The 27,500-nt window shown below is 43.8% G+C and overlaps 1 protein-coding gene across 1 annotated transcript in view; it reads right to left on the bottom strand.

The window, feature by feature from the left end:
- Positions 1-16,988: 16,988 nt before the first annotated feature.
- The window catches only part of LOC137437272 (protein CASC3-like), a 54,531-nt gene continuing 44,019 nt past the window's right edge, over positions 16,989-27,500 (bottom strand). The window contains exons 7-12 of the mRNA XM_078766248.1: positions 27,025-27,080; positions 26,250-26,457; positions 22,668-22,766; positions 19,606-19,799; positions 18,900-19,019; positions 16,989-17,937 (exon numbers count right to left, since the gene is read on the bottom strand). Coding sequence (XP_078622374.1) covers positions 17,896-17,937; positions 18,900-19,019; positions 19,606-19,799; positions 22,668-22,766; positions 26,250-26,457; positions 27,025-27,080 — 719 coding nt within the window. The 3' untranslated portion in view covers positions 16,989-17,895. The remainder of the gene's footprint in view (positions 17,938-18,899; positions 19,020-19,605; positions 19,800-22,667; positions 22,767-26,249; positions 26,458-27,024; positions 27,081-27,500) is intronic.

Genomic DNA, 27,500 nt, shown 5'->3' with positions numbered 1-27,500 from the left:
ATTTAATTACGTTTTTTTTTTGTTTGTTTGTCTTTGTTTTACGTACTATGTCAAAGCGTCTTTGGGTTTCTTAAAAAGCGCTATACAAAATTAATGTATTATTATTATTATTATTATTATTATTATAGAAGCCATTGATCGCTTCCAAGTTCCAAAATGGAAGAAGGAGCTTATGAGATTCTTGGGAATGGCAGGTTGGTACCGGCGGTTCTGCAGGAATTTTCTGATGTGGTAGCCCCTTTGACGAATTTGCTGAGGAAAGAGACCAAGTTTGTTTGGGATGACAAATGTCAGGCTGCCTTTGCCCACGTCAAAGCAATATTAATGAGCTCTCCTGTCCGAGCAGCCCCGGATTTTCAAGCACCTTTCAAGTTGGCCATTGATGCAAGTGATGTGGGGGCTGGGGCAGTTCTATTACAGGAAGATGAGGATGGAGTGGATCACCCGGTGTGCTGCTACTCCAGAAAGTTCAACAAACATCAGGCAAATTATGCCACTGTGTAAAAAGAGACCCTTGCTCTCCTGCGAGCGCTTCAGCATTATGAGGTGTATCTGGGAACTACTACCTTTTCTACAACAGTCTTCAGTGACCACAACCCCTTAACCATCATTCAAAAAATGAAAAATAAAAACCAGAGGTTGATGATATGGAGTTTGGTTTTGCAGGAGTTCAATTTGGAAATTGAGCATGTAAAGGGCAGGCACAATGTCGTTGCTGATGCTTTATCCAGAGTGAACTAACTTTGGAAATTGCTGCAGGTGGTTTGGAAGTTTTGTTGCTTTATTTTAGGGAATATTAATTATTGTTGTTCACGTGAATTGATCATTTGGGGGTGAGTTTTACTTTTGTTTGTTAAAAGAGTTTTTGCCTGGAAGGAAAGTTTTCACTATGTTCAAACTTTCTTTCTTTAGGGGCGGAAGTGTTACGGATTCGTCACTTTCGTTGTTGTGGTTTTCATACACTGAAACATTTTTGATTCCATGTACTATTATTGTTGTCGTTTAAGGTAAATAGAGATTACTATTTTCAAAAGGTAAAAAGTTAATGTTTGAAATGAAACCGGAACCGGACGACGACGAAGAGGAAGAGGAGGAAGAGAAGGCGAAACGAGTGAGTCGGACAAGAAGCCGAGCTGCTTCGAGGTCTGGAGCGAACGATTGGCGAACGAGGGTCACGAGTGAACTTTGGGTTTCCCGGGAAAGGGATTCCTGCGACAGAGTTGTCATCGCTGTGACAGATAAACCTGCGTGACAGCTTTTGCGGTTGATTCCGGAGAGAATCATCAGAGTGCTGTTACGCCACGAGAACGTGCCGTCGGCCATTTTTACCTCGCGCAGGATTTGCGCTTCGCTCAAGGTTTTTCATCTCGCCTCAACCATTTTCACCGCATTTCAGACGTTAAGCTGGTGTGTGTGTGCAACGTGGCTTTTTAGTGGGCAATCTGCGGTTCGCCGAGTGGGAGCCGTGGAACGTCCATACCCGAGGGTGTGATTTTCCAGTCGCCTTGAGGGCACCTTTGCGCAGCTTTGGCAGCGTGACTGTGACTGTCATCCGAACGGGATTCTGGTCTCGATTAGACATCGTTCTGACGATTACTGGAGCGGATCGACTTTGGCTTGATGCCGGAATAGTGACATTGGGAATGTTCTTCTTTTCGCTCACTTGGCGCACAATGAGTTATATTGTACGAACCTGATGGTACCATCATAGGAAATATATATTGGTTGTACAATTGATTACAATTGTTGTTGTACTGTTATTCTTGTGTGATTTTATACAATACTTGTTTGTTGGTAACAATTGGTGTGGTTTCACCATTGATCATTGACATACAGAATAACACATCTTTCTGCCGTGACTCCTCTCGGGGCTCGGAGGTACACCGTGACCGGGGTTTGGGGAGGAGCACGTAACACTACATATAACCAAATTAATCGGTTTACAATTATTTCAAAAGGAGTCAAGATTGTACAGATCATGCTTTGATAAAAATTTTGTCAACAGTTCAAATCTGTGTTGAATTGGTTTAAAACGTTCTGGTTGAACGAACATGTGACCCGTAGCGAGTGTTTTTGACAATCCTACAAACCCGATGGGAGTGGAGAGAGTTGTGTTGACACACACACACCTATTGGAGCACCAGGAATGATGAAGAAGAACCTCACCAAGATTACAAAAAAACGAAAAAACTATCCCTGGGAATATTACCACAAATGAACTACAACTGGAGGCAATCCAGGGTTCGGTGATGATCCTGAAAAGAGAACTTGGAACAAAACTCTGAAAAAGTTTAACAGTTTGGTCCAAAAACAGCGGTAAACTTCCAAAAAAGTTATTATTTTTTTCCCACCATTTTCATTTTATTTCATTGAATTATAAACGAACATTAGAACAAATCACCTTGTCTGCACTTTCAAAAACCCTCAGTTGCATCCAGCCCAACATGAAGGGAGTATGTTTGTGAATGTAGAAGAGAAAGGTGGAAACACAAACCTGTGAGTGCCCCTTTGAAGGGAATTTTCATGAGCTGAAGATCGTTGACATAGATACCAAGACCATGAAAAGGAAAGTGATCAAGTGGATGAAAAATGTAACCAGGTGAATTTAAAGTAAATGGAGTTGATGCCATTGTCCAATAGATGAATGAAAGAAGAGCAGGTCAGGTGAGCGAAGCTGAATGAAAGAAAAGTTGGAGTGAAGACAACAACAACAACAACATGCATTTTAAGGCCATTTTCCCTGCTAGAGCGGGGGTTAGCCTTGCGGTCCCCATGACAATCTTCTCCATTTTGCCCTATTTTCTGCATCTCTCCTTGTTAACCCCCTTGCCTGCATTTCTTCTTCCACCATCTTTAGCCAAGTCTTTCTCGGTCTTCCCCGTCGTCTACTTCCTTCTACATTAACTTCCATCACTCTTCTCAACCAGTCACTTTCATCCTTCCTCAACACATGACCAAACCATCTCAACCTGTTCCTCTTCACAGCATCAATCACAGGCTCTATTCCCATCATCTTTCGCAATTCATCATTTGTCTTCCTCTCTCTCAACGATACTCCGCACATCCATCGAACCATTCGCATTTCCACCCTTTCCAGCCTTCGTTGCTGCTCTACGTTCATTACCCATGTCTCGCTCCCATAAATCATAACACTTCTCACACATGCAGCATACACCTTTCCCTTCAGCTTCAGCGACACTCTCCTCCTCATCAGCACGCCACTCAGTTCCCGAAACTTCTTCCATGCACATCTCACTCGAGCAACCGTTGCCGAGTCTGATCCACCTTCTCCATTCAGCATGTCTCCGAGGTAGCAAAATGTTTTCACACCTTCCAGCTTCACGCCGTCTCCAAGATCCAACTCAACATTTCCTCCATCTGCAGCTCCCTCTGTGCACACCTTACATTTGAATGTAGCTGCCACACTGGTAAATGACCCTCTCAGACCACTACATTTTTGATGAACCCACTCAGCACACATTGTACACTGAATGGAGTTCACTCCGACCCCCTTCCTGCACACAGCACACGGCCACTTCCCAGTTCTTTCCACCTCACCACCTGCTTTACCACTTGCCATCACCTTTGTCTTTCCGATATTCACCTTCAGACCTTTTGTCTCCATACATTCCTTCCACTTGTTCATCTTTTCCTTCAGTCCATCCATACTTTCCGCAATCAACACCAGATCATCTGCATACAACAACTCCCACGGTAAACCCTCCTTTACGTTCTGAGCCAGCACCTCCATCACAGCTACAAATAGTAGTGGACTTAGTACCGACCCCTGATGCACTCCCACCTTCACCTCAAACTCACCACTGTTCCCGTCCTTCGTCCTTACAGCTGTGCGTGCTCTTTTGTACATTGCCATCACTACTCTGATCAACCATTCCTCCACTCCTAACTTCCTCAATGCCCATGTCAATACTTTGCGTGGAACCCTATCGAATGCTTTCTCCAGATCAACAAACCCAAAAAACATCTTCTTCCTCTTATCCATGTACTTCTCCTGCAACTGCCTCACAATGAAAAGCGCATCTGTCGTTCCTCTTCCTGGCATAAATCCAAACTGCATTTCGTCGATCTTCACTTTCTTCCTTATCCTCCTCTCCAACACCCTTTCCAATACCTTCATTCCATGCTCCATTAACTTTATCGCTCGGTACGAGCCACACTCCAGAGGGTCACCTTTCCCCTTGTATAGAGGGACGAGGGTACTCAGTTCCCAAACCACTGGAATGCGGCCTTCTTTCACCACCAGATTACAGATCTCTGTCATTCTCTTCACACCCCAACTTCCTGCTGCCTTCAACATATCTCCCACAACTCCCGTCGGCCCTCCCGCTTTTCCACTCTTCATTGCTTTTATCGCTTCCTCAACTTCCTTCTCAGTTATCTTCTCTGCCGGTCCTAAAACTGGGTTACTCTCTATGTTGCCATCCCATTCATTCTCTGTATTCAACAGCATTTCCATATATCTTTTCCATCTTCCTTTAATTCCATCTGGGTCCACAACGATTTGTCCCACTTCATCCTTCAAGCAACTCACCCCCATCACATCACACCTCTCTTTCGCTATGTGCTTTGCAATCCTGAATACTGCTTTCTGACCCTCTTCCGAATCCAAGCGTTCTCCGAACATTTTCTTACATCCCTCCTGCGCCTTTGCTACCTCTTTCTTTGCAGCCTTCCTGGCTGCCTTATAACTTTCATGCTCTGCTGTTTCTGCTCCCGTACCCTTCGCCTTCTGCCACTCTTTGAACTTCTTCCTCTTCTCGTCAATCCTCTTTCCAACTTCAACATCCCACCACCATGTTTCCGAGTGCCTCGGTGGTCCTTTTGTCCATCCACATACCTCACCAACGGCTCCCAACAGACTAGCTTTCATTGACATCCAACCACTTTCAAGCTCAACCACATCATCCTCGACCCTACTCAGCCTCTCTTTTAATGCCTCCCTTACTGTCACCTCTTTCAACCTCCACACCTTCATTCTCGGTTGGTACTTCACCTCCCGAGCTCTCCTCGCACCTTTCACCCTTATGTCGCAGACAACCAAGTGGTGCTGTGAAACAGCCTCCTCCCCCGGGATCACCTTTGTGTCCCGGAGGTGCCCCCTATCTCGCCTACGCACCATCAGGTAGTCAACGGTTGTCGTCGACCCACCTGACGTGTATGTAACAAGCTTATTGTCCTCTTTCTGGAACTGAGTATTACAAATCAACAAATCAGCTCCATCAGCAAACTCCAAAATCCTTTCACCTTCTCCATTTCTCACACCATATCCGTAACCCCCATGAACTCCCTCAAAACCATCCATACTCCTTCCCACATGTCCATTCAGGTCTCCTCCCACCACAACAACTTCCTCATCTTTCACGTTTTCCATCAGCTTCTCTATCGCACACCAGAACTTGTCCTTCTCTTCATCGCTTCGACCAACCTGCGGAGCATATCCCGAGATGACGTTCACCAAGAGCTTTCCAATCATCATTTTCACCATCATCAACCTATCACTCACTCTAGTCACACTCACCACACTGTCTACAAACTCCTCAGAAAACAGGACACCAACACCATTCATGCCCTCCGGGCACCCTTGCCACACAAACTTGTATTTCTGTCCCTGCCTACCCTTCACCATTCTCACACCACTTCCCTTCCATCTCGTCTCTTGCACACAACATATGTCCACTCTTCTTCTGACCAATACTTCCACCACTTCTCCTGATCTCCCTGTCATTGTCCCTACATTCCATGTCCCAAACCTCAGAAACCGATCTCCACTTCGGGCTGCACCCTGCCCATATGTACTTGTGATTGTCATGGTTCTCTTTTTGAGGCAATGTTTTTATGGCCGGATGCCCTTCCTGACGCCAACCCCCCTAGTCGTCTCTTACGACACGCAGGGATACGGTGTACCTATTCTGACCAGGGTACACACTGGGAAACGTTTAAAACATGGAAATTCTGGGGGGGGTGGGGGGGGGGTGTAACGTTAAAGTGAAGTGAAGCATGAAGCATGTTAAAGTTAAAACATGGAGTGAAGACGTTAAAAGGATTTGAGCTTCGCTCCGCATGGGCTGGTGGATTGGAACGTGCAGGTAGAGATCTGCTATTCTTAGATTGCAAAACCATATTCGTCGTGATAATACATCGATAGGATCCCCGACCAAGGTTATCTGCAGACCCGACCATTGTGCAATTTGGAAAAGGGAGGAGTGGGTATCTTCCTGTAATTCACCAAATGTCCGTTCGTCCGTTCCCAGGTATCGCAAAAACGGCTGAACCAATCCAACGATATTTAGGGTGGGTAATCCTGGGACCCCCTGGAGTAAAACAGGGTATATTGTCTCAACAATTTCACCTTTGGTCTCCAGCATTTTCGGGTTTGGAGTCCCGCATAACGTTATTTTCCTGGGTGCAGCACAAACGGCTGCACCGATCGCTGCACCGTAATCACGCAGGACATCCCAAGAACCAAAAAAATACCAACCAGGTGGAGTACTGGGGGTGCACGGCCACCTATCGGGCCCACGGACAACGTCGGCCGCAATACCAAGCGTGTTCCGTTAGCAAGCAGCTCGCTTACCGCTCGCCAAGCGGCTCGCTTGATTCAAAGCGCTCAAGGAAGCACTCCAAGGTAACGGAACGGAGTGCTCGACACCTCTTATCACCGATAACGAGCTGCTTGCCAACAGAACACACCTTTGTTGCTCCCCTCCTTCTCTCAACCTTCGTTCCTCCCCCCATCAATCCTTCGTGCGACCTCCGTTACCTCAGAACACCGTTGCTCAGCAACCGAAGAGGCGGAAGTGGCAGACAAAGCATCAGGCGTGAAAGTTCAACTTGGTCAAAGAATAAATGTGAATATTACCGCAGATGGATTGTAGAATGGCTGAATTATAAATAAAACATTGTTAAAACCAGGACGAAGACTTCTCTAAACACAAGAATTCACCTTTAGGGGCGTGGTCTGTATTCCAAGCACCTGCGGATCGCGCGAAATTCTCGAATCTTCTCCCTCAGCTGAGGTAAATGTTGTTTTTGAAATACGTGGAGGATAATAACAAGAGATCGTTTGGGGATTACTCACCGGAGGTTTCAGGGAAAATCACTTCAATTTATTGAAATCCTGCGGGTCAAACGACACGAACAACGGCGGGAGAAGTTCAAGAGAAAACACGAACGAACGGAAAATCTGATCGGTGTTTCCGACGACGTCCGCGTTTAGTTATTAAATGCTTTACGGTAAATCTGATCGGTGTTTCCGACGACGTCCGCGTTTAGTTATTAAATGCTTTACATTTCCGGTTTCGCATCAGTGTTTAAGACTAGGAGACAGAGTGAACGGTCGCAGATCTTCCAACCTTTGTTTTTTCTTCCCCGTCCCTTTCACCCCTTTACCTTTTTCCCTACTCAACCTGAAGATCTCGCGAACGGTCCCTTCTTGAAGGAGAAATCCTTCGTTTTCTTATTCACTCTCTTATTATCCACGTGTGTGTGGATGTTATTCTTATGCAGGTGGAGTTGCACCTCTGGTGAAAATTTCCTGTCAATCAGACCAACGATTTCATGAGGATCGAAACCTCGAAGAACAACGGTGCCCACCTGATGATCCATGGGGCAAAGGGGGGCATTAAGCTCCAGAGTTTCCCTGAAACCATCATGCCAGTAGGGGAGTGGTCTTTCTGTCTTCTACCGACTCCTCTCCGGCCTTGCTCCCCCAGCTCTCTCTGTGCTCTGTCCCCCCAATATTCCTACAGGTCGCACAAGATCTGCCTGCAACCCTCTTATGGTTAAACTGCCAAAATCAAGACTCTCTGCTCACCTTCACTCCTTCATTCCTCTTTTCTCCCGCCTCTGGAACAAACTCCCCCACTCCCTTCAATCCCACTCCTCCCTCCAGGTCTTTAAAACAGCTGTTCACCACCATCTCTTATCTTCCCCCATCGAAAACCTTGATCTTTTCTACCCCCGGTAATTCACCCCAGAGTCCTTGCAGTGTTCATATGTTTTAATCCTCTCCCACCTCCCCCCAAGTCCTCCCGATGTCCCTGCTCTCAAATGTTGTGTTTGTGTCCTTCCCCTTCTTCCCCCTCTCTTTTGTGTCCTCCCCCCTCTCTCCCCATCTTGTCTGCCGCTCCCCTTGTTTTTTGTGTTTTGTGTGTCGGTTTGTCTTTTTGTGTGATTAATGTTTGCTCTTTCACGAGCCTCGATCTTGTATACAAAAAAAAAAAAAAAAAAAAAAAAAAAGAGCATTAAGCTCCACTACATTGTAAATGCATTTTATCATAACTTCCTGTACAAGAAAAACTCATTCTGATTGGTTCTTGAGTCACTTGAGAACATGGCTGGTGTATCATGAATAACATATAATGCATTTACAATGTAGTGGAGCTTAATGCCCCCTGGAGCTTAATGCCCCCCTTTGTGTAGTGGAGCCTAATGCCCCCTGGAGCTTAATGCCCCCCTTTGTGTAGTGGAGCCTAATGCCCCCTGGAGCTTAATGCCCCCCTTTGTGTAGTGGAGCCTAATGCCCCCTGGAGCTTAATGTCCCCCTTTGTGTAGTGGAGCCTAATGCCCCCTGGAGCTTAATGCCCCCCTTTGTGTAGTGGAGCCTAATGCCCCCTGGAGCTTAATGCCCCCCTTTGTGTAGTGGAGCCTAATGCCCCCTGGAGCTTAATGCCCCCCTTTGTGTAGTGGAAACTAATGCCCCTTGGAGCTTAATGCCCCCCTTTGTGTCGTGGAGCCTAATGCCCCCTGGAGCTTAATGCCCCCCTTTGTGCCCCCCTTTGCCCTACAATTAATTGAGTGTGTGTGTGTGTGTGTGTGTGTGTGTGTATATCCTGGTTACAAGTCCAACCCCTCCTCAGCGTGGTAACTAGGTGAACGGCGGTGTATCATCACCTGCCGGCTAACGGGGCTCTGGCATCATACCAAAGGATCACAATGATCCCAGGCACAGTTCCAGCATGTTCCCATGAGTGCTCACCTTCGGAGAACTTGCAGCACTCCCAGCTGAAGATGAAGTCTCCACAGAGAGCAAAGCAACGCAAGGGCTGAGGGAACTGTGTCGCCCATAACACACCGAGGCCGAGATCGTGACCCCTTGAACTCTTCATCTTTGATAAAGTGTCTTTTGTTGTGCGTAGTTTCTCCCGCCAGGGAATAATGCATTCGCTCGTGTCCGTCCGTGTGTGTGTGTGTGCGTGTGTTTGTGAACAAGATATCTGGAAAGGTTCTGAACGGATTTGGATGAAAGTTGGTGGGATGATTGCCCTTGGGATAAGGAAGAATTGATTCGTTTTTGGTGAAGCTCAGGATATTATTCCGGGTCCAGGAATTTTTTGGGGAAATTTTTTTGGGAAAGATTTTTTCTGTTTTACTGCATTAAAGCTTTTATTCTTATTCTTAAATGATGTTTTTCTCCTCTAATTCCGAGATATATCAAAATAAATTCTCTGACAGTTAGGGCTTACTTTTTCATTTTCTTGTTTTGGGGAGAGGGGATGTTAAACAAAACATATTATTCCAACTAAACCCACAGCGGGAGTATGCGCCCTACTGAGTGGCGTTCTCGTTGTGCCTTTTATCGACCATATAAAACACTGTGTGTGTGTGTATTTGTGTGTCTGTCCCCTTCATAAGGGTAGGTTTTAAAGGCTTTGAGTAGTGCTTCAAGAGAGATTTGAGTTGGGGGTTTAATCGGAAATCTTTCAACACGCCCCTGTGTCCACAGGTTAAAATACCACTATAATTCACCAACTGTCCGTCTGTCTGCCCGTCTGTCCATCCGTAGGTACCGCAAAAATTGCTGAACTGATCCCAACGATATTTTGGGTGGGTAATCCTGGGATTCCCTGGAGTAAAATAGGCTATATTGTTTTGGCAATTTCAGCTTTGGCCTCCAGCATTTTCAGGTTTTGACTCCCACATAGTTATTTTCCCGGGTGCCACACAAATGGCTGCACCGATTGGACTCAGTGACCTCGGACAAAGAGCTTTTATAAGGACATGGGTTGAATCCCTGCTTCAGAGAATGCCAACCTCCTCCCCGCCATCACAGTAGTCTCCCCAACTCACAATCCCACTAGATATGCGGAAAGGATGACCCAAAACCAATTATCTTCTTTTTGATTCATATATAAACATCATTAAAAGTAAATAATGACCTCGGCCAAAGTTCAAACGACGTGAGTTTAATCTGTACATCAGAGAATTCCACATTGCTATTTGGGTGGTGTATAAGCTAACAGATCGCTGGCTCCATCGGCTCAAAATACTTTTAACTGTTGACTTGGTAGTTTTTACAATGAAGGAAACATTAACAATGTTATTTTGTTAGAAGTTTTAAAATGTTAAAAGTTTATTTTGTGATTAATTTGTGATTGGAGTTATGTTGTTTGGAATGAAAAAAGATATCGAGTTCAAGTAAATGACGACATGCCGTGATGGTTTCTACTTTCTGAACGTGAACTTCACGGATCGCCATATGCAGATTCGCCACGGACACACGATCGATGTTTCTATACGTGAACGTACCCGTTTGTTTGCGAACGGGTACTTTTTTCATGGAAGACCTTCACGAACTTGCTGTCCATGTCTGACGTGCGACTGAAGGTGCTCCAGGAATGTGGAATTAATTGGTTTCATGCTTTAGCATTCGCCATATCTGTATTGCCTGTTTGCTTCTGGCCTCCCACCCGTGCATAGCTGGGGTATCTCACTCGTTTCGATAATATGAGTATAGATAATGGGTATTCCTCTGTACATTTCATTGGTTGTAGTATTGTTTTGAATCAGGCTACGCCAGCCACTTTTGCGAACACAACAAAGCACCTCTCAGTCGCTTACAAAGCGGTCGATGCAGAATGACTGGGTTGGCAGGCGATAGCAAGCTGCTTGCGAATGGAACTCACCCTCTTGTCCAGATCAATATAATAGATCAGCCTCTCAAAGCATTACCAATCATTCATTCAGATCAGATCAGATCCAATCAATCAATCAGATCGGTTCATTGGAATCTCCTGCGATGAAACTAAATCCGAGGGCCTTTCACTCACTCACCGCAGGCAGGTTGGTGGTCTTTCTGCCTTCTTCCGACTCCTCTCCGGCCTTGCTCCCCCAGCTCTCTCTGTGTTCTGTACCCCCAATATTCCTGCAGGTCGCACAAGATCTGCCAGTAACGCTCTCCTGGTGAAATTGCCAAAACCAAGACTCTCTGCTCACCTTCACTACTTCATTCCTCTTTTCTCCCGCCTCTGGAACAAACTCCCTCACTCTCTTCAATCCCATTCATCCCTCCAGGTCTTTAAAACAGCTGTTCACCACCACCTCTTATCTTCCCCCATCCAAAACCTTGATCTTTTCTACCCCCGCTAATTTCACCCCAGATTCACTTTTTTGAAATACCAACTTCTTTCAGGGAACTCCTTGCAGTGTTCATATGTTTTATGCCTCTCCCACCTCCTCCCCCCCCCAAGCCCTCTCCCTCCCACATTTTTCTCGATGTCCCTGCTCTCAAATGTTGTGTTTGTGTCCTTCCCCCTCTCTCCCCATCTTGGCTACCGCTCCCCTTATTTTGTGTTTTATGTGTCGGTTTGATTGTTTGTGTGATAAATGTTAGCTCTTTCACGAGCCTCGATCTCGTATACAAAAAAGAAAAAAAGACTTCGGGATCATGGACCAACAGGCAGCCGTGACGGGTATTCGAAACAAACGTGTCGCATTTCAGAGACAGAATTCATCAGATCCCACAGGAAGTCCCGGACAAGAAAGATGCGGAATAACGGACAACAAGTGGCAGACGAGAAGAAAAAGGCTGGATAGTGCCATTCACCGAGTCATGAAACCACAACCATCCTTGACAATGTTGGTGAATGTCGGCCGAGGCCCTCACGTTTTCACCTTTGTTCCCTTTTAAATTTGTCTTCTCCACAACCACTTGACCCTTTTACATGAAACTTTCAACATAGGAGCGCTCAGCCATGGATACATGTCTTACAAATTTATATGATGATTGGATGGAAAAGGTAAAATGTGCCCAGGATTCCAAAAAGTCTGTCTTCTGTTGGCATGGGTTGCAGCAGGGTGTTTCAGGTATCAGGAACAAATGGCCTTGAGCTCGCTTGGCTCAACATCGGCCAAAGTGAACAAGGAAAAACCTCTTCACAGGACCACTGTGAATGTGGGGAAAGAGGGGGGGATTATCCCAGGCAGAATGATAAATTGTCCTTCGCCAAATTTGTGATTATCAATTTGGCTCCGCCTGCCTGACTTGGTCGAACCTGCCAGGAGCAAGGCTCGAGCAGGTATAGCTATCGAGGTCACAGGACCACGTGAGCTTCCCCACTACGATCAAAGTGGTTTCACGATCAGGGAAGAAAGTAGACGACTGGATGGACACATGTTCCCAAGATAAAAGGAAACGAGCAAATGAATATGGATCGACAATCAAGATCTAGAAGAAGCACAAAAGATTTTCAAAATGCCTTGGAGGTGACGTCCTCATCCCAATGCTCCTGAATGAGCACAACACCAATGGGGTTCCTGACTCGTGGTATATCAAGATAAGACACATCAAATTAAGACTTCCTCAGTACGAAAAAACAACTTTTGAGTTTGACAACATTCAGAGCTGCACCCACTGGGATTGGTGAAGAGTATTGTTGTTGTTTCGTATGCAGCCTGTGGCTACTGGTTGCATCATTTCCTGGAAACGCAGCTGTGCTGCTGATGCAGTGCCCCTATTACCAGTAAGCTGGTACGCATTTTGTTGACCTCGGAAAGATGACCGGCTGAGTCAACCACCCGGTGTTACTTCAACAGCATGACAGGTGCTCAAACTCAACATCCTAACATCTGAAACCAGCCACCTGATCCGTGACTTTTTGAAGAAATTAAACACAGTCGGACCCCGGACCCCGCCATTCGCGGCATTTTCCAGGAAAGTATCCTCCGCGAGTCGTGGGGTCCCACGGTATTACGTTCCAGGATCCCCCACAGCGACTGTCTTCCAAGAATGTTCTTGATTGACAAGTAAAATATTTCTTTTTTTCTCACTTTGCATAAAATATTATTTCAATCCAATGTTGCTTTTTCATCAGAAGCATTTTCATGCCCCGAGAGCACCAAGCAATGTCGCAGACAAACCGGATTAACAGCCCGGCAAATGATACATCACAAGCAAACTCCCCGATCAAAGGGCACGTAGGATAGCCTGAAGGTGGAGGTATGCTCACACACCTGTGAGCTGGAGGTATGCTCACTCACCTGTGAGCTGTCTATTGAAACATTTATTTAATTTAACTCAGCTTGGGCAATGGGTTGAACACTGTCTGCTTTGGGATGTCAGGCTTCGAGGTTCGAATCCTGTCCTTTTACTTATTATTTAAGGATTATAAAATATTTTATTGTTATTTTATATTTATTTTTAAAATATTTTACTTGCAGACCATAGAATTATAACCAGGCTAAGTCACAGTTTAGTCATTTCGACAAAAAGGTGAAAAATATTTTTATGTTTATATTGCTCACGTACGTTTAAGTGATCATATTTGTTTCATTCCTGCATCACCAAAAGGTTCAATTAAATAGTTATGTATGTTTTCATCACTCCTATGGGGTAAAAATAGGGCAAAACTCCAACATCCCAATATGGCTAATATTATAACCAGCTAAGTCACAATGGACTTGGCCCATTTGTAATATTGATACAAGTGGGCGTTGCTTAGTAAATGTTAAAAAGAGCACAAGGAACAGAAATATACCGGTCATTTTATCATGAGTGATTTATTCAATAAAAGTGCAACTATTTGACCAACGTTCAGAAAACTATAAATGTTTAGAACTACAAACCTTCAGACAACTTTAAGGGGGCATTATACCATTGAAGGCAAAAAAAAAACATTTTTTTACAAATATACAAATGCATCAATTAAAATGTTTGTTTCCTAGTATTGTATATATGTACCAAGTTTGAACGTAAATGGACTTGTCATAGAGAAGATATAAGCTGTAAAGTGGTAATTCATCATTTGTATGCGTCTGGTTACCATGGTAACCATGCATAATATAATGCTACGTAATGTATACCAATGTAATGTTCATATATCAAGCAACATGTACATATATAGTTTTGCATATTTTCAATCAAGACATTTTATCAAAAAGTGCATTACTGTGATTCAGTGTTGTTTTTACTGTGTTCAGTGTAATGGGGAGCTTATATCTTCTCTATGACAAGTCCATTTACGTTCAAACTTGGTACATATATACAATACTAGGAAACAAACATTTTAATTGATGCATTTGTATATTTGTAAAAAAATGTTTTTTTTTTGCCTTCAATGGTATAATGCCCCCTTAAATGTTCAGAAAACTATAAATGTTCAGATTATGAACATGTTTAAATGTTTAGTCTATATTCATGTAGTTCAGGAGTACAAGGCCTCATTCAGTATTCGTAATCGTCACCATCGCTGTCACTTTCATCATTGTTGCCATTTTTGCGATGCACTGTCCAACATGTGGCAGATTTCGGTACAAATCCTGATGTTCTAGAGGTATGATGTTCTTATTCACTGGTTTCTGAAGATCATTATATTTTTCTAGCTTAAGAGGAACATGCCCACCAGGATATTTCTGTTGTGGATTGTTGGCTGCTTCATTTGCTTTCCTTTTGTATGGATTGAACTTGACCTAGGGCTCAAATTGACTGCAGCTGTGCCTTGCCCACACATCATTTTTATGAGGTATGAGCCGGGAAATATTATTTAAGCTTACCTTTATATTTTATGAAATGTATCAGGTCATAAAAACATGAGCTAAGCTGACTTCAGCAAAATGGCTGACAGGCATGAGCCATGTGCCCACTTCGTGTCGAGTACTACAACCAGGCTGTCACATAGGTGGACTGAGCCTGAATGTAATTCTGTATTTTCACCTATTTACTCGGTTCTAGTTCGGGCCATGATGCAGATATCACCCAGGTAGTGGTTTTAGACAATGGAGAGAGCCATCTTTTATGTAAAAATGTCACTAACTCAATATCTATTTAAAAAATGTGACTGAGCCTGGTTATAATTCTATGGTCTTCAATTTATAAAAGAAATTAATAAATTAGTTTAATTAATTAATTAATTAAATTTATTTATTTATTAAATTTAAATTAATACATTTATTAAATTAATACATAATAAAAAATTAAATAAAAAATAAAAAAATACATAATAATTAATACATAATAATTATAAAATTAATTTAAAATTAATACTTTTATTAAATTTATTAATAAAACTAAATTAATAAATAAATAAATTAATAAACATTTTAAAAATATTTTAAAAATATTTTATTGTTACTGCAGATGGAGGAAATGTTGAGTTGGATCTTGGAGATGGCGTGAAGCTGGAAGGTGTGAAAACATTTTGTTACCTAGGGGACATGCTGAATGGAGAAGGTGGATCAGACTCGGCAACGGTTGCTAGAGTGAGATGTGTATGGAAGACGTTTCGGGAACTGAGTGGCGTGCTGATGAGGAGGGGTGTCGTTGAAGCTGAAGGGAAAGGTGTATGCTGCATGTGTGAGAAGTGTTATGATTTATGGGAGCGAGACATGGGTAATGAACGTAGAGCAGCAACGAAGGCTGGAAAGGGTGGAAATGCGAATGGTTCGATGGATGTGCGGAGTATCGTTGAGAGAGAGGAAGACAAATGATGAATTGCGAAAGATGATGGGAATAGAGCCTGTGATTGATGCTGTGAAGAGGAACAGGTTGAGATGGTTTGGTCATGTGTTGAGGAAGGATGAAAGTGACTGGTTGAGAAGAGTGACGGAAATGAATGTAGAAGGAAGTAGAGGACGGGGAAGACCGAGAAAGACTTGGCTAAAGATGGTCGAAGAAGAAATGCGGGCAAGGGGGTTAACAAGGGGAGACACAGGAAATAGGGTAAAATGGAGAAGATTGTCATGGGGACCGCAAGTCTCACCCCCGCTCTTGCAGGGAAAATGGCCTTAAAATGCCTGTTGTTGTTGTATAAAATATTTTATTGTTAAAAATATTCAATCTGAACACATGGAACTTTGGACAAGTGGAATAAACATGGTCTAAGTTCGAATTCCTGCTTTTTAATCCTTTATTTAAATACTCTTGATACTTGAATGTAAAAAAGAAAAGAAAAAAAAAAGGCATCTAAAGCATTAGGGCCCATGTTTAAAGACTTGGCTCAAAGGGCCTCGATTCGAATCCCACGGGTGTTGCCGAGGCGGCGGATCCTGGACTTCAAATGTAGCTTTCATTGAAGGGAACGGTGAGAGTGTTTACCATCGCTAACTACAGGTCTGTTGGACGTACAAAAATTAATATATTCTCTCCTGGTGTTGGCTTAGTGGTTAGGGTGCCGGCTTGGGATCCTAGGATCCTGGGTTCGAATCCCGGTCGATTGCTGAATTAACGCCAGGGGGGTTGACTCAGCCTGTCATCCTTCCGAGGTCGGCAAATTGAGTACCAGCTTGCTGGGATGAATGATCCCGGTGTGTACCCCGATTTAGAATAGGTACACCGTATCCCTGCGCATCGAAGAGCGTGACCAAGTGTTGGCGTCAGGAAGGGCATCCGGCCATAAAAACATTGCCTCAAACAGGGAACCATGATTGTCATGGGGCCCACAAGGCTAACCCCCGCTCTAGCGGGGAAAATGGCCTTAAAACGATCATTCATTCATTCATTCATATTCTCCATGTACGGTAAACGTGCGCCTTGTCGTGCCTGCGTGAGGGGGTATTACAAGTCGAATGGAATATCCAATTCTCGGCATGAAAAACAAACGTCAAGGAAGTGGGGAAATTCAGGACGGGGTTTTTTTTTGCTCGTAAGTAAACAAATAAAAACAAAACTGTATTTTAATGGGTCGAAAATTCAAATGATCAAAAATAATCTCAACCAGATACCACAACTAATTCCACACATAGGAAACAGAACGCAGTTTCAAACACCATGTGACGTCATTGTAGCACAAGTTGAGAAAACAAAAGGAACAAATTTCAACAAGATGGGAGCAAGAGCGATGAACAGCCAACAAAGTTCATGGCCTGACATCAAATTCAACAAAACTAGATTTCTATGAGAATTTTAAATGCATTTTCCTACCCATAATGCTTTGTGCGTTTCATTTTTACAATAACCTTTTACCCTTGAAGCCAAACGGCACGGGCTCGATGAGCCGAGCAGCCTCCTGTCGTTTGCTCGCATCAACACCGCTTTCGTATTTCTTTGAGGCCTGCACAATCATTCACCAACCCTCGCTTAATCCGAATGAAATATAACCTCCAAAGAATCCGCCGTGCACTCGGACAACCCCAAACATGCCGAATCTGTGCTGAAAGGAAGAAAAACAACAACAACCCAAACCCAACAGTGGAACGTACGAATGACGATTCAAAAAGGAAAGCACTCTAATACTGTTCAGGAATGTACATTTTTATCCGTATAAATTAAGTGGCTTCACTTGCTATGTTCACATCACTGGACTTTCCAAGCAGGATGGTTATTGCTCATGCGATAAATCCCACGTTACAAACCGTCAAGTGCACAAAAAAATTAAAAGAATATTACAAACCATGCGGTGAGAGGACTAAATGTACAAAGTTTCGGGGAAAATAAGCTAAAACAATCTGCTCTTTGCATTAAGGCATTTTATGATTCAATTGCTTATTGCGTAAAGCTAAATTTCAAATCAACGAGTGACATTTACATCATAAGATGGATGCCGCCCAACCACCCCAAAACTGTCCCCCATCCTCATCAGCACCTTAAAATCAAGTTAGGTGGTCCTTGGAAAGCAAAGAATGGTTGCAAATGATAAGATGAAAACGACACCGGTGAGGTGTTCACGTGGTTCCTTGCTCTTTGGCTCTCTCTTTCCTGTTCACCTGCGGATAAAACACCAGAACGCATGACTACACTATCTAGCCTCAAAAAAGAAACTACCTCTCAAACCCCTTTTCAATCAAGAGGTCAATAGAGGTGTGTAGCTATTTCAGGTAAAGAGAGAGGGATAATTACAAGAAAGATCAATATAGAAACTGACTTAGCTAAAAAGCGGTTCAGATTTCGGGCCGAACGTTGCAGGCCATCAATCCTTTGGAAGGAGCGCGGGTTCAGTGGTTATGATCTTATTCAGGTTATGAAACTTATTGAGGTTATGATCAAAAAGGTAAGTTTTGTTAATTCGGTCACAATCCTTAAAAAGTAGGTCAAGGACACAAATCGAATATCAGGTGCACTATAATGATACCAGAATATCTTGGAAGGCCAAGCGGTCTTTGAAATTCCACATTAGAAAAATTTGACGATGACAAAAAACACTTTTCAGACCGCCATTTTACCTTGGCCTTGACCTTGACCCTGGAGGGGTATGATGTACGTACCCCTCCGGGTTAAAAGTGTAAACGCGCCTTACTCCAGGCTATCGAGAGGGCAATTTCATTCTGATCAGCCAAAAATTAGCTGAGTCTTGGTGAAAAATGTTAAAATGTCTATAATTGGGTCATGACCTTAAAAATAAAGGGGCAGTTCAACGAAAAGCTATGTCAACCCCACATACATTTAACTCCCATTATTGATGAAAAATTTCATTTGGAATGTCCCAGCCGGCTCGTAGATTGGCAGAAAAAAGGAAGAATATCGTTTTCTAAATGGTGGTTTAGTACCTCAGGGGTCGAAGAAAATCTGAGGGACCATTCAAGATTAAAGTGAAAGTTAAAGTGAAAAGTACTAATTGCAGAAAAACCCTATAACAGGTATAAGCCTTACCCTATTATATCGGGGAAGGCTTAATAAAGAGACAATTTGTAAAGCAACTTGGTTGCACTCCACAAGGCAAAGAGCTTACCTCCGGTGGAGGCTTCACCGACACGGGCTGGACAGCGCGTCGTGGTGGCGATGGTTTCGGCTGGACATGCTGCTCCATCATGTTGTAGTACGTGACTCCACCATACACATGTGGGTGTGCCTGTAAACAGGTTTGCAACGAAGCTGCAGAATGCAAACGGTTCTCTCAAGCATTATTTTTGGTATTTCGAATCAATTTAATTTTCTCCGTTTCAAATGCTTCTTGTTGGGTAATCTGCTCACGCTTCCCTTTCTGATAAATATATTCCGCACCCTCCATTCTTTCCAGTTTACCGGTGGCAGCACATTATAAACGGAGCAACAACATAGAATTTTATCAACTAAAATCTGATGGGAGCATGTTTGGTGCTGTGGGCCTCTTCTGCCCCCATTGAAGTGCCAACGCTCAAAGACGTCAGCTGCACATTGCATCCCGCAGCAGTTACTGCAACATACACTTGCAGACTCTCTCCGTTAATATTGTGCCTGGTGCCAAGCTTTCATGAAGATGGCAAAAGAACAGATTACACAGCGCAGGTAAACCCATCCATCGCGGAATCACGTGACCAGCATTGCTGTGTTTTGTGCGGGTGAACGTACAAAACCTTATATTGCGAGCTCAACAATAACCTCAAAACTTAATGAACATAAATAAAAAGCACAATAAACCTCGTTCTGGAGTCACATGTGAAAATAATGGGTGATACCTGTGCTGGGAACAAATGAGGAAGTGGACTGGGACTGTAGGGAAAGCTGGTGCTGGGAAGCGGAGTCCCAGGGAAGGCGGGCAGCATTCCACTAGGAAAGTAACCCGGATTAATCAGTGGTCCAGGGGACTGCCCAGGGGAAACGGAGACCGGCGATGGGTACAGGTGGCCAGCTGGTGGGTGTGGGTGCAGCCCTACACAGACAGGAAGCAGAAGAAAAATTAGAAATGAAAAGCAACATCAAGTCATTCCAAAAAGTGGGACATAACTCAATGCCATCAAATGCTCTCATCATCAAAATGTGCCGTTAGTGCCAAAGGTCTCACTCAAAGTGCCAAAGTTTGTTCAAAAGGATGTCAAAAAAAATTACAGTTCCAAATTCAAACCAAAATTTAAAAAATAATTCCTACATAGGATACAACAATGGCATTTGCTGTATGTGAAAGAATATTTGTCGAAGTTATTTTGACTTTTCTTCCATTTTCAGGTGCTCCTGTGACACGTGACGTCACATTTACTGCAAATGGCACCACCACAAGAAAAAGTGTAATGTGTTGCCTGGCTTATAGAGATCAAATCAGCCACACAGGTTCAATGAAGCTTCATGCCAACCAATGGAAGGCAGCCACCATCGATAAAAACGATTCTCGAGTGGCATGAAAAGCTCATGGAGAACGTCATCATCTTGCAGAGGAAGGGGACAGGCCGGCCAAGCACAAGTGGCGACGATGTTGAACACGTACATACTCAATGGTACATAAAGTGCTGCACACGTGACTGCAACTGTATGCATGCAAGATTCGGCAGGTGCAGGCACTGAAGCTGGATGACTGCACACAACGCATGATGCTTGCAGTGGACATTTTGGAATGCTGAGACAAAGACGGATTCCAGCGACGTGTGCTCTCCTCAGATGAGTCAACTTTTCACGTTTTGGGGGAAGGTTAACAGACAAAACGTCAGGATGTGGGGCTCTGAACCTCCCCATGAGGTCCGAGAACTTGAGCGAGACAACCTTTCAAGGTTACATTTTTCTACAGAATATACAGTGAATAAGTCATTAACCTGCGCTTGCGAAGCGAAAAGCGAGGTTAAGCATTCAGTTACGTACGTGTGCAGTGTGTCGTGTCTGCATTAAAAAATTTATTTTTCTCGGCAACCGTTGGTCTGATTGACATGAAATTTTCACCACAGGAGTGCCTCCTCCTGCAGAATATTTTAATGATTATGACGTCAAAGGTCACGTGGTACAGGCGCCATCTTGGAAAAAATTGAGACCTGGCTCATTGTCAACTATTCCCCATGGAGAATAAGATATGTTAATGATGATGTCATCGGTGCCTTCGTTATGACGTCATAATTCGACAGGGACAACGCTTGGTCTGATCAGTTTGAAATATTTTGTCAGTAGGATCTGCCCTCTACACATAATATTGACTGAAGAAACAAATAGACAAACCATGACCCGAAGGATTGAATGAATTTAATGAAAATTATATTTAAAACAAACTTACCGTGCAAATGTGATCACTGCAAATAAACCGTTCGACGATGACAGTTTGAATTGCGAGAACGCGAGGAAATCAGTAAATGTCACCTTTCGACTGGAAGCCTCGTCTACCGTAACAAAATGGACGATTTCCTGGACCTCTCCGAGATCCTTGTCTACCTCAACAAAACGGAACGTTCCCAGATCTCTCCAAAAGCCTTGCGAATTCTTCCGGGTGTTGTTGCTTCGTCCGATTGTCAAAAACCCAGGAAATCTTCCGACTTTATCGGTATTTTAGCCATTTTCGTCTGCTTTTCCGACTGGGAAACACATTTTGAATTTCCTGGTGGCGTGGGGACCCTGATAAACGAGTAGTTAGACCATTATTCTTTGCTGAAGTCACTTTGGAGTCTGACAATTACTTGGATATCTTGGAGAACTTTGTACTCCCACAATTGGCTGACCTGCAACCAGAGGTCATTTACCTACAAGACCGAGTACCCCCACACTGGAGTTTGAAGTGTTCATTGAGGATCAATCAATGATCGACGATTTGGTGTGGCGATCCGATTCTGTGGCCATCATGTTCACGAGACATAACCTCTCTGGATATATATTTTTTTCAATGGGGTTTTTGAAGGACTTTGGTTCCTGATATGAGGAAGAGGATTAGGTCTGCAATTGAGACCGTAAGTGGAGGAATGCTGATCCTAACCCTGAAGGAAATCGTGTATCGCCTCAACGTGTTACTTGTGACTCACACATCGGTGTACCAATGACGAATGATAATCTTGACAACAAATGGTTTTTCACATGTGATAAACTGCATTGTTGTGTGGCATCCCATTTCATGATTTTATTATGGTTTGAATTTGGAATGGTATTTTGTGGACACCCCCCTAACTCCACTGCTAAAATAATTTCTTGAGTCGGAAAATATTTTCTTAAGATAAAAGTTTTCTTGAAACAAGGAAATGATGAGAAGCCTTTTCTTGTGGCTAGTTTGCACTTCATGAACTAGAATGTCACTCGGTAGAGTGCATACCTCCACCAGGCTAAAGAGTTTATGTTTTGCATCCCACTGATAGTCCAGATATGCATCCGGATCATTTAACTATTATTTACGGATCAAAGTTAACTATTCTATGGTATGTCATCCTGATGAGCCCAAATGAGTCCAAAACATGGTCAGTGGCTCTGCATTCCTTTACTAGTGACCATTCAAACCTCGGTGTGGAAAGACCTTAGTAACCCTGCGGATGGAAGTCATGCGGTGGTGAATGCACGTGACATTCAGCACCATTGTACAATACAAGAGTATTGTTTGAGTTACCCTTCCGTTGTGAGCACCTCCATATGTACCCAATGAATGATGTTTTACACCATTATACTCATCGTTGCAAGTTTGACCAGGAACTTGTCCTTAATCCCCAATTCTTTGGAAGACCAGATTTTTCTCGCACAACTTTTACAAGTACATTACCCACACAGCATAAGTAGATAAAATGATTAGAAAGCAAAAATGAGGACCACACAATCAGGTTTCTGAGGCCTCAGAGCCGAGTTGCAGTACCGGGATGCGGGATGCTGATGTTGGGTGGAACCATCACACCCTGTGGGCTCACATTAGGCCGCTCTCCATGCCCATATATCGGACCTTGGTAAGGGGGATCTACCAGGCACACGAGGAAATAGTCAAATAAATCCAGCAGCACCGCATAAAACAAACAAACAATGAACATGTACCAACCTCAACTCCCCAGCCCTCTTGGACATACCCCTGCTATGATTTAAAGCACAGTACAAATCATTTCACCACATTTAACTAGACCATTTCCATTCGGTATGGTTGTAAGCACATAAGAGAGAACACAACTGGCATCACAGAGGTTCTACGTTAAAGTCCAAATTAAGGCAGTATCATATTAGGGACAGGGGAGGCTAAGCCTTTGGAAAACGAATTAATCTCAGGATGATTTTGTCACAGAAACATTGATAAAACCCAGCGAGCTCACGAATGACAAACAGAGAGGGAGTAATGTTTGCCCTGGTTGGCCTGGCTTACACATGATAATAATCCATACAACATGGTTAACTCTTCATGAGCCTGGTTTTGGCTTAGGGACACAATCATGAAATATTTTGAAGAGATATGTTTTAGAGGATGATATCCCTGACCCATTAGCACTAACGGATTATTTTTGGGGAGAATAATAAGCCGGATAATCGCGTTATAAATTCAGACTATTTTCACTTTTGTTATGCAAATGAGCTACTTCCGTCGATTCGCATGACATCACGGGGGCACAACTCATTGATGGACGGTTACGTCTGATTCATCACAAGTTAATGTAGCGTTCAATATGCCGATGTGCCAAGCTTTTAACTGTTCGAATCATCGACAAATTTGCCCACAGAACTCGGATGTCGTTTTTTTGCATCCCTGACCCACAAAAACATTAATGATCGTATGCTTTGTGGTTGAAAAACCTAGGAACAACCAAATTCAACATCAAAACATATGTTCATTCAAAATATTGTGTTGTTTGCAAAGACCAATTTGAGCTGTGAGCGTTCGTATTTGATCACCAGGCTCACGACCTGGGAAACAAGCCTTGGAAATTGCTGAAACATGACGCCGTACTGACACTTAACATGTGAGCGTTACATGGTGATTTGTAGCCATAGCCAAGCCAGTCCCAGATAGTTGCGTGTCGATTTGAAGCCACACCCAGAGTTATGCGTTGATTTGAAGCCACGCCCAAGTGATCCAAGCTCAGACCTATTCCTCACGTAGTTATTCCCATATTACTAGAATACTAGCAGAGCAGACCTGTTTCTTCACTGACAGACCAATTAGTCATCCTGTTTGCCAAACAAATTATATATTGGTTCACTACGTCTGTATTGAATCCGTATATCGTGATAAACTCGACCAGCATGTAGGAATATTTCATCAGGTTATGAAGTGCCCTCAGGTCTATTATTGCTCGGCGGCTCAATGTGGCTTCGTTTGTCATATGCCCCGAGGGCAGTTTGCATTCTCATAAGATAGCCAGCAGATCAATCTCCCAGGAGAGAGCCAAAGATCCTGCACCGCATAGTCTTCCATAATGTTGTTCTGCACAAACTGGCATGCAGCACGGCTACAGCCAACAGATCCTGCAGGAGCGGCCCGCGAACACACCGCTACGGCTTAGCCTTCAAGTTTGGCTGCTTCACAGCCTCAACTGACTGTCGTATAGTTTAGGTTTACGTTTACCCACCAACCAACTCGCTTTGCTGATGGGGTTAATCAAAAGACAGACATTGGCATTTCCCCAACCCCCTCTCACCCCCGACCCCCTTACCACCACCCGTTCACTCCCGACCCCCTTACCACCACCCGTTCACTCCCGACCCCCTTACCACCACCCGTTCACTCCCGACCCCCTTACCACCACCCGTTCACCCCCGACCCCCTTTCCACCACCCGTTCACCCCCGACCCCCTTTCCACCACCCGTTCACCCCCGACCCCCTTTCCACCACCCGTTCACCCCAACCCCTCCCCCCTCCACACTACCAATGTCTCTGTCTTTTGATGAAAGCCACCAGCAAAGCGACAGGCAAGATTGGAATCAAAATGAGAAATGTGTTATAACCTGCACAGAGCAACAGGTCGAATAGTTAGACCACAGAGGTGAAGTCGTAAAAAAATTGGTGGGTAAACCTAAACTAAACGACAGTCAGTTGAAACTGTGAAGCAGCCCAAATTGAAGGCTCAGCCATAGTGGCTTATCCAGGATATTATTCTCCCCAAAAACGTTATTTTTGTGCTAATGGGTCTCTAAAACATATCTCTTCAAAAAAATTCATGATTGTGTCCCTTTAATAGTTAAGGTGGCTGGCTTGAGATCTTAGGGTCCTGAGTTTGTGCCCCTGTCGTGCCGTTGTCATGCCACCAGGTGGGTTGACTCAGCCTGTCAACCTACCAAGGTCAGCAAAATTAGTAGGTCAGCTTACAAGTAACAGGGGGCACTGCATCAGTGAAACAGCCCTACCCCCGAAAATGATGCAGCCAAGCAGCCACAGGCTGCATATGAACCACCACCACCAATTCTTCATGAGCATAATATAAAGTTTAAAAGGGCCACTGCCACGACCAACCTCACCTACTTGAGCAAAAGGTTTGAGGATCCCAAATAGCATCAATGGTACTCATTAAACGTACACTTTAACATGTTATCCTGACCAGAGGGTATTGCATTTGGGTCCGTTTGGTTGTTAGTCTGTCGGTAAATCGACACAATGCGCTGGTGTCGGCTACAAACGCCACCTAGTGGTAGCCAGTATTACTCGTCATCATTTTTCAACGGAATAAACCCTGGTGTTGGGCTAGCGGCTAGGGTGCCGGCTTAGGATCCTAGGATCCTGGGTTCGAATCCCGGTCAATCGCTGATTTAACACCAGGGGGGTTGACTCAGCCTGTCATCCTTCCGAGGTCGGCTAATTGAGTACCAGTTCACTGGTAATTCCCTGTTTGTCGTTAAAGGCGGCAAAAAGGGTTGGCGTCAGGAAGGGCATCCGGCCGTAAAACATTGCTTCAAAAAGGGGACCGAAAAACAACAACAACCACGGTTCCCGAAAAAGGCCAACCCCCGCTTTGCGGGGAAAAATGGCCTCTATAGGTGGTTATTTTTATTATATTTTTCAACGGAATAACTCTTTAAAGTATGTAACACAATGCGAGTACGTCTATAAAGTATGTACGATTAGAATGTGAGTACCAAACAACCACCTTTGGAGGCCATTTTTCCCCACAGAGCAGGGGTTGGCCTTTTTCAGGCACCGTGGTCCCCTTTTTGAAGCAATGTTTTATGGCCGGATGCCCTTTCTGCCGCCAACCCTGTTAGTCGCCTTTTGCGACACACAGGGAATTACCAGTGAACTGGTACTCAATTATTAATACACGTACACGTGTCGATAACACGATTAGAATTACACGATTAGAATGTGAGTACGTCTATAAAATGCATACAATTTAAAGGTGAATCTATACAATAAAACCGAAAAAGTCTTTGTCCACGGTGCCCTATGTCATCAGCGCATCATCCACATGCCATACAAAACAAGCGCACGCATTCGCATAACACGATCACAATAAATACACTTACTCGGGTTATAATACGTGTCTTCCATGAGGCCCATATGCATTGGGGGTGGGGCTCCAGAAGGTGGTACTCCAGGAGGGGGTGGAGCTCCAGGATGCGGTCCTGCTCCGGCAGAGGGCAGGGGCGGAGCACCCGGGGGTGGGCCTCCACCATCAGATAGTTGGCGGTTGCGTTGAGAAGAATAACGCTTAACACGTATGCCCTGTCCTGCCTGTACAGGAAATGCATAAACTCTCAAAAGGATTTAAGGTGACAATCTATATTAGAAAATGAGAGAAAAGCCACGTCTAACATCATCACGCACAATGACTTAATAAAATATCTAGATTCACATTAATCAGTAGTTTCGTTCATCCTTATGCTGCTCTTTATTGGATCAGCCAATGAAATTAATAATATACCTCATCCATTACGTTGCAAATCAGTGGATATAAAATAAAGCAGAAAGGAAATAATTGTACAAATATACAAGGAAGTGAGCGAGGGAGGGTAGATTCACAGCAAGAGAAATGGCCTTGAAATATCAGAAGAAAGTTCCTAGCTAGATTGGACTTATTATTTATTTAAATAAATAAATAAAAACTGGCCACTCAACTCCATAGTCCATCCACCAAATGTCTCGGAGAACCATCTTTTCACAGATCAAACGAGAGTTTTCCACCAAGGTAACTTCAATTCCATTGAATGTTTTCATACAAAGTAAACTAGACTTGAGAATCGATCCTAAAATTTTTTTTTTTAACAAAAATGGTCACAGAACAAATATGCAGAACCTCACCACGTCATCCACTCTATACTGTGCATTCGAGGTGTTCGGGGACACGTCATTGATACCTGCATGGCAAAACGTTCAGAGAGCACAGATGTTATTGTTGTAAAGTTCTAGTTCCTCTTTTAAGGTAAGAATCTGGTGCGAAAACATAAGTTTGATTACAATTATCGAAATGCTGTTTGACATTGCCATTCTGAGGACGCAGTTTTGTTTTTTTGTTTTTTTTTGTATACAAGATCGAGGCTCGTGAAAGAGCTAACATTAATCACACAAAAAGTCAAACCGACACATAAAACACAAAAAATAAGGGGAGCAGTAGACAAGATGGGAAGGGATGGGGAAGGACACAAACGCAACATTTGAGAGCAGGGATATCGGGAGAAAAGTGGGAGGGGGGGGGGGAGGGCTTGGGAGGAGGTGGGAGAGGTATAAAACATATGAACACTGCAAGGACTTCCCTGAAAGAAGTTGGTATTTCAAAA

This window comes from Myxine glutinosa, chromosome 12 (genome assembly GCF_964187855.1).
Source record: "Myxine glutinosa chromosome 12, kmMyxGlut1.1, whole genome shotgun sequence".
Taxonomy (NCBI): Eukaryota; Metazoa; Chordata; class Myxini; order Myxiniformes; family Myxinidae; genus Myxine; species Myxine glutinosa.
The sequence above is the reverse complement of the archived record's forward strand: the minus strand, read 5'-3'. Positions and strand labels throughout refer to the sequence as shown.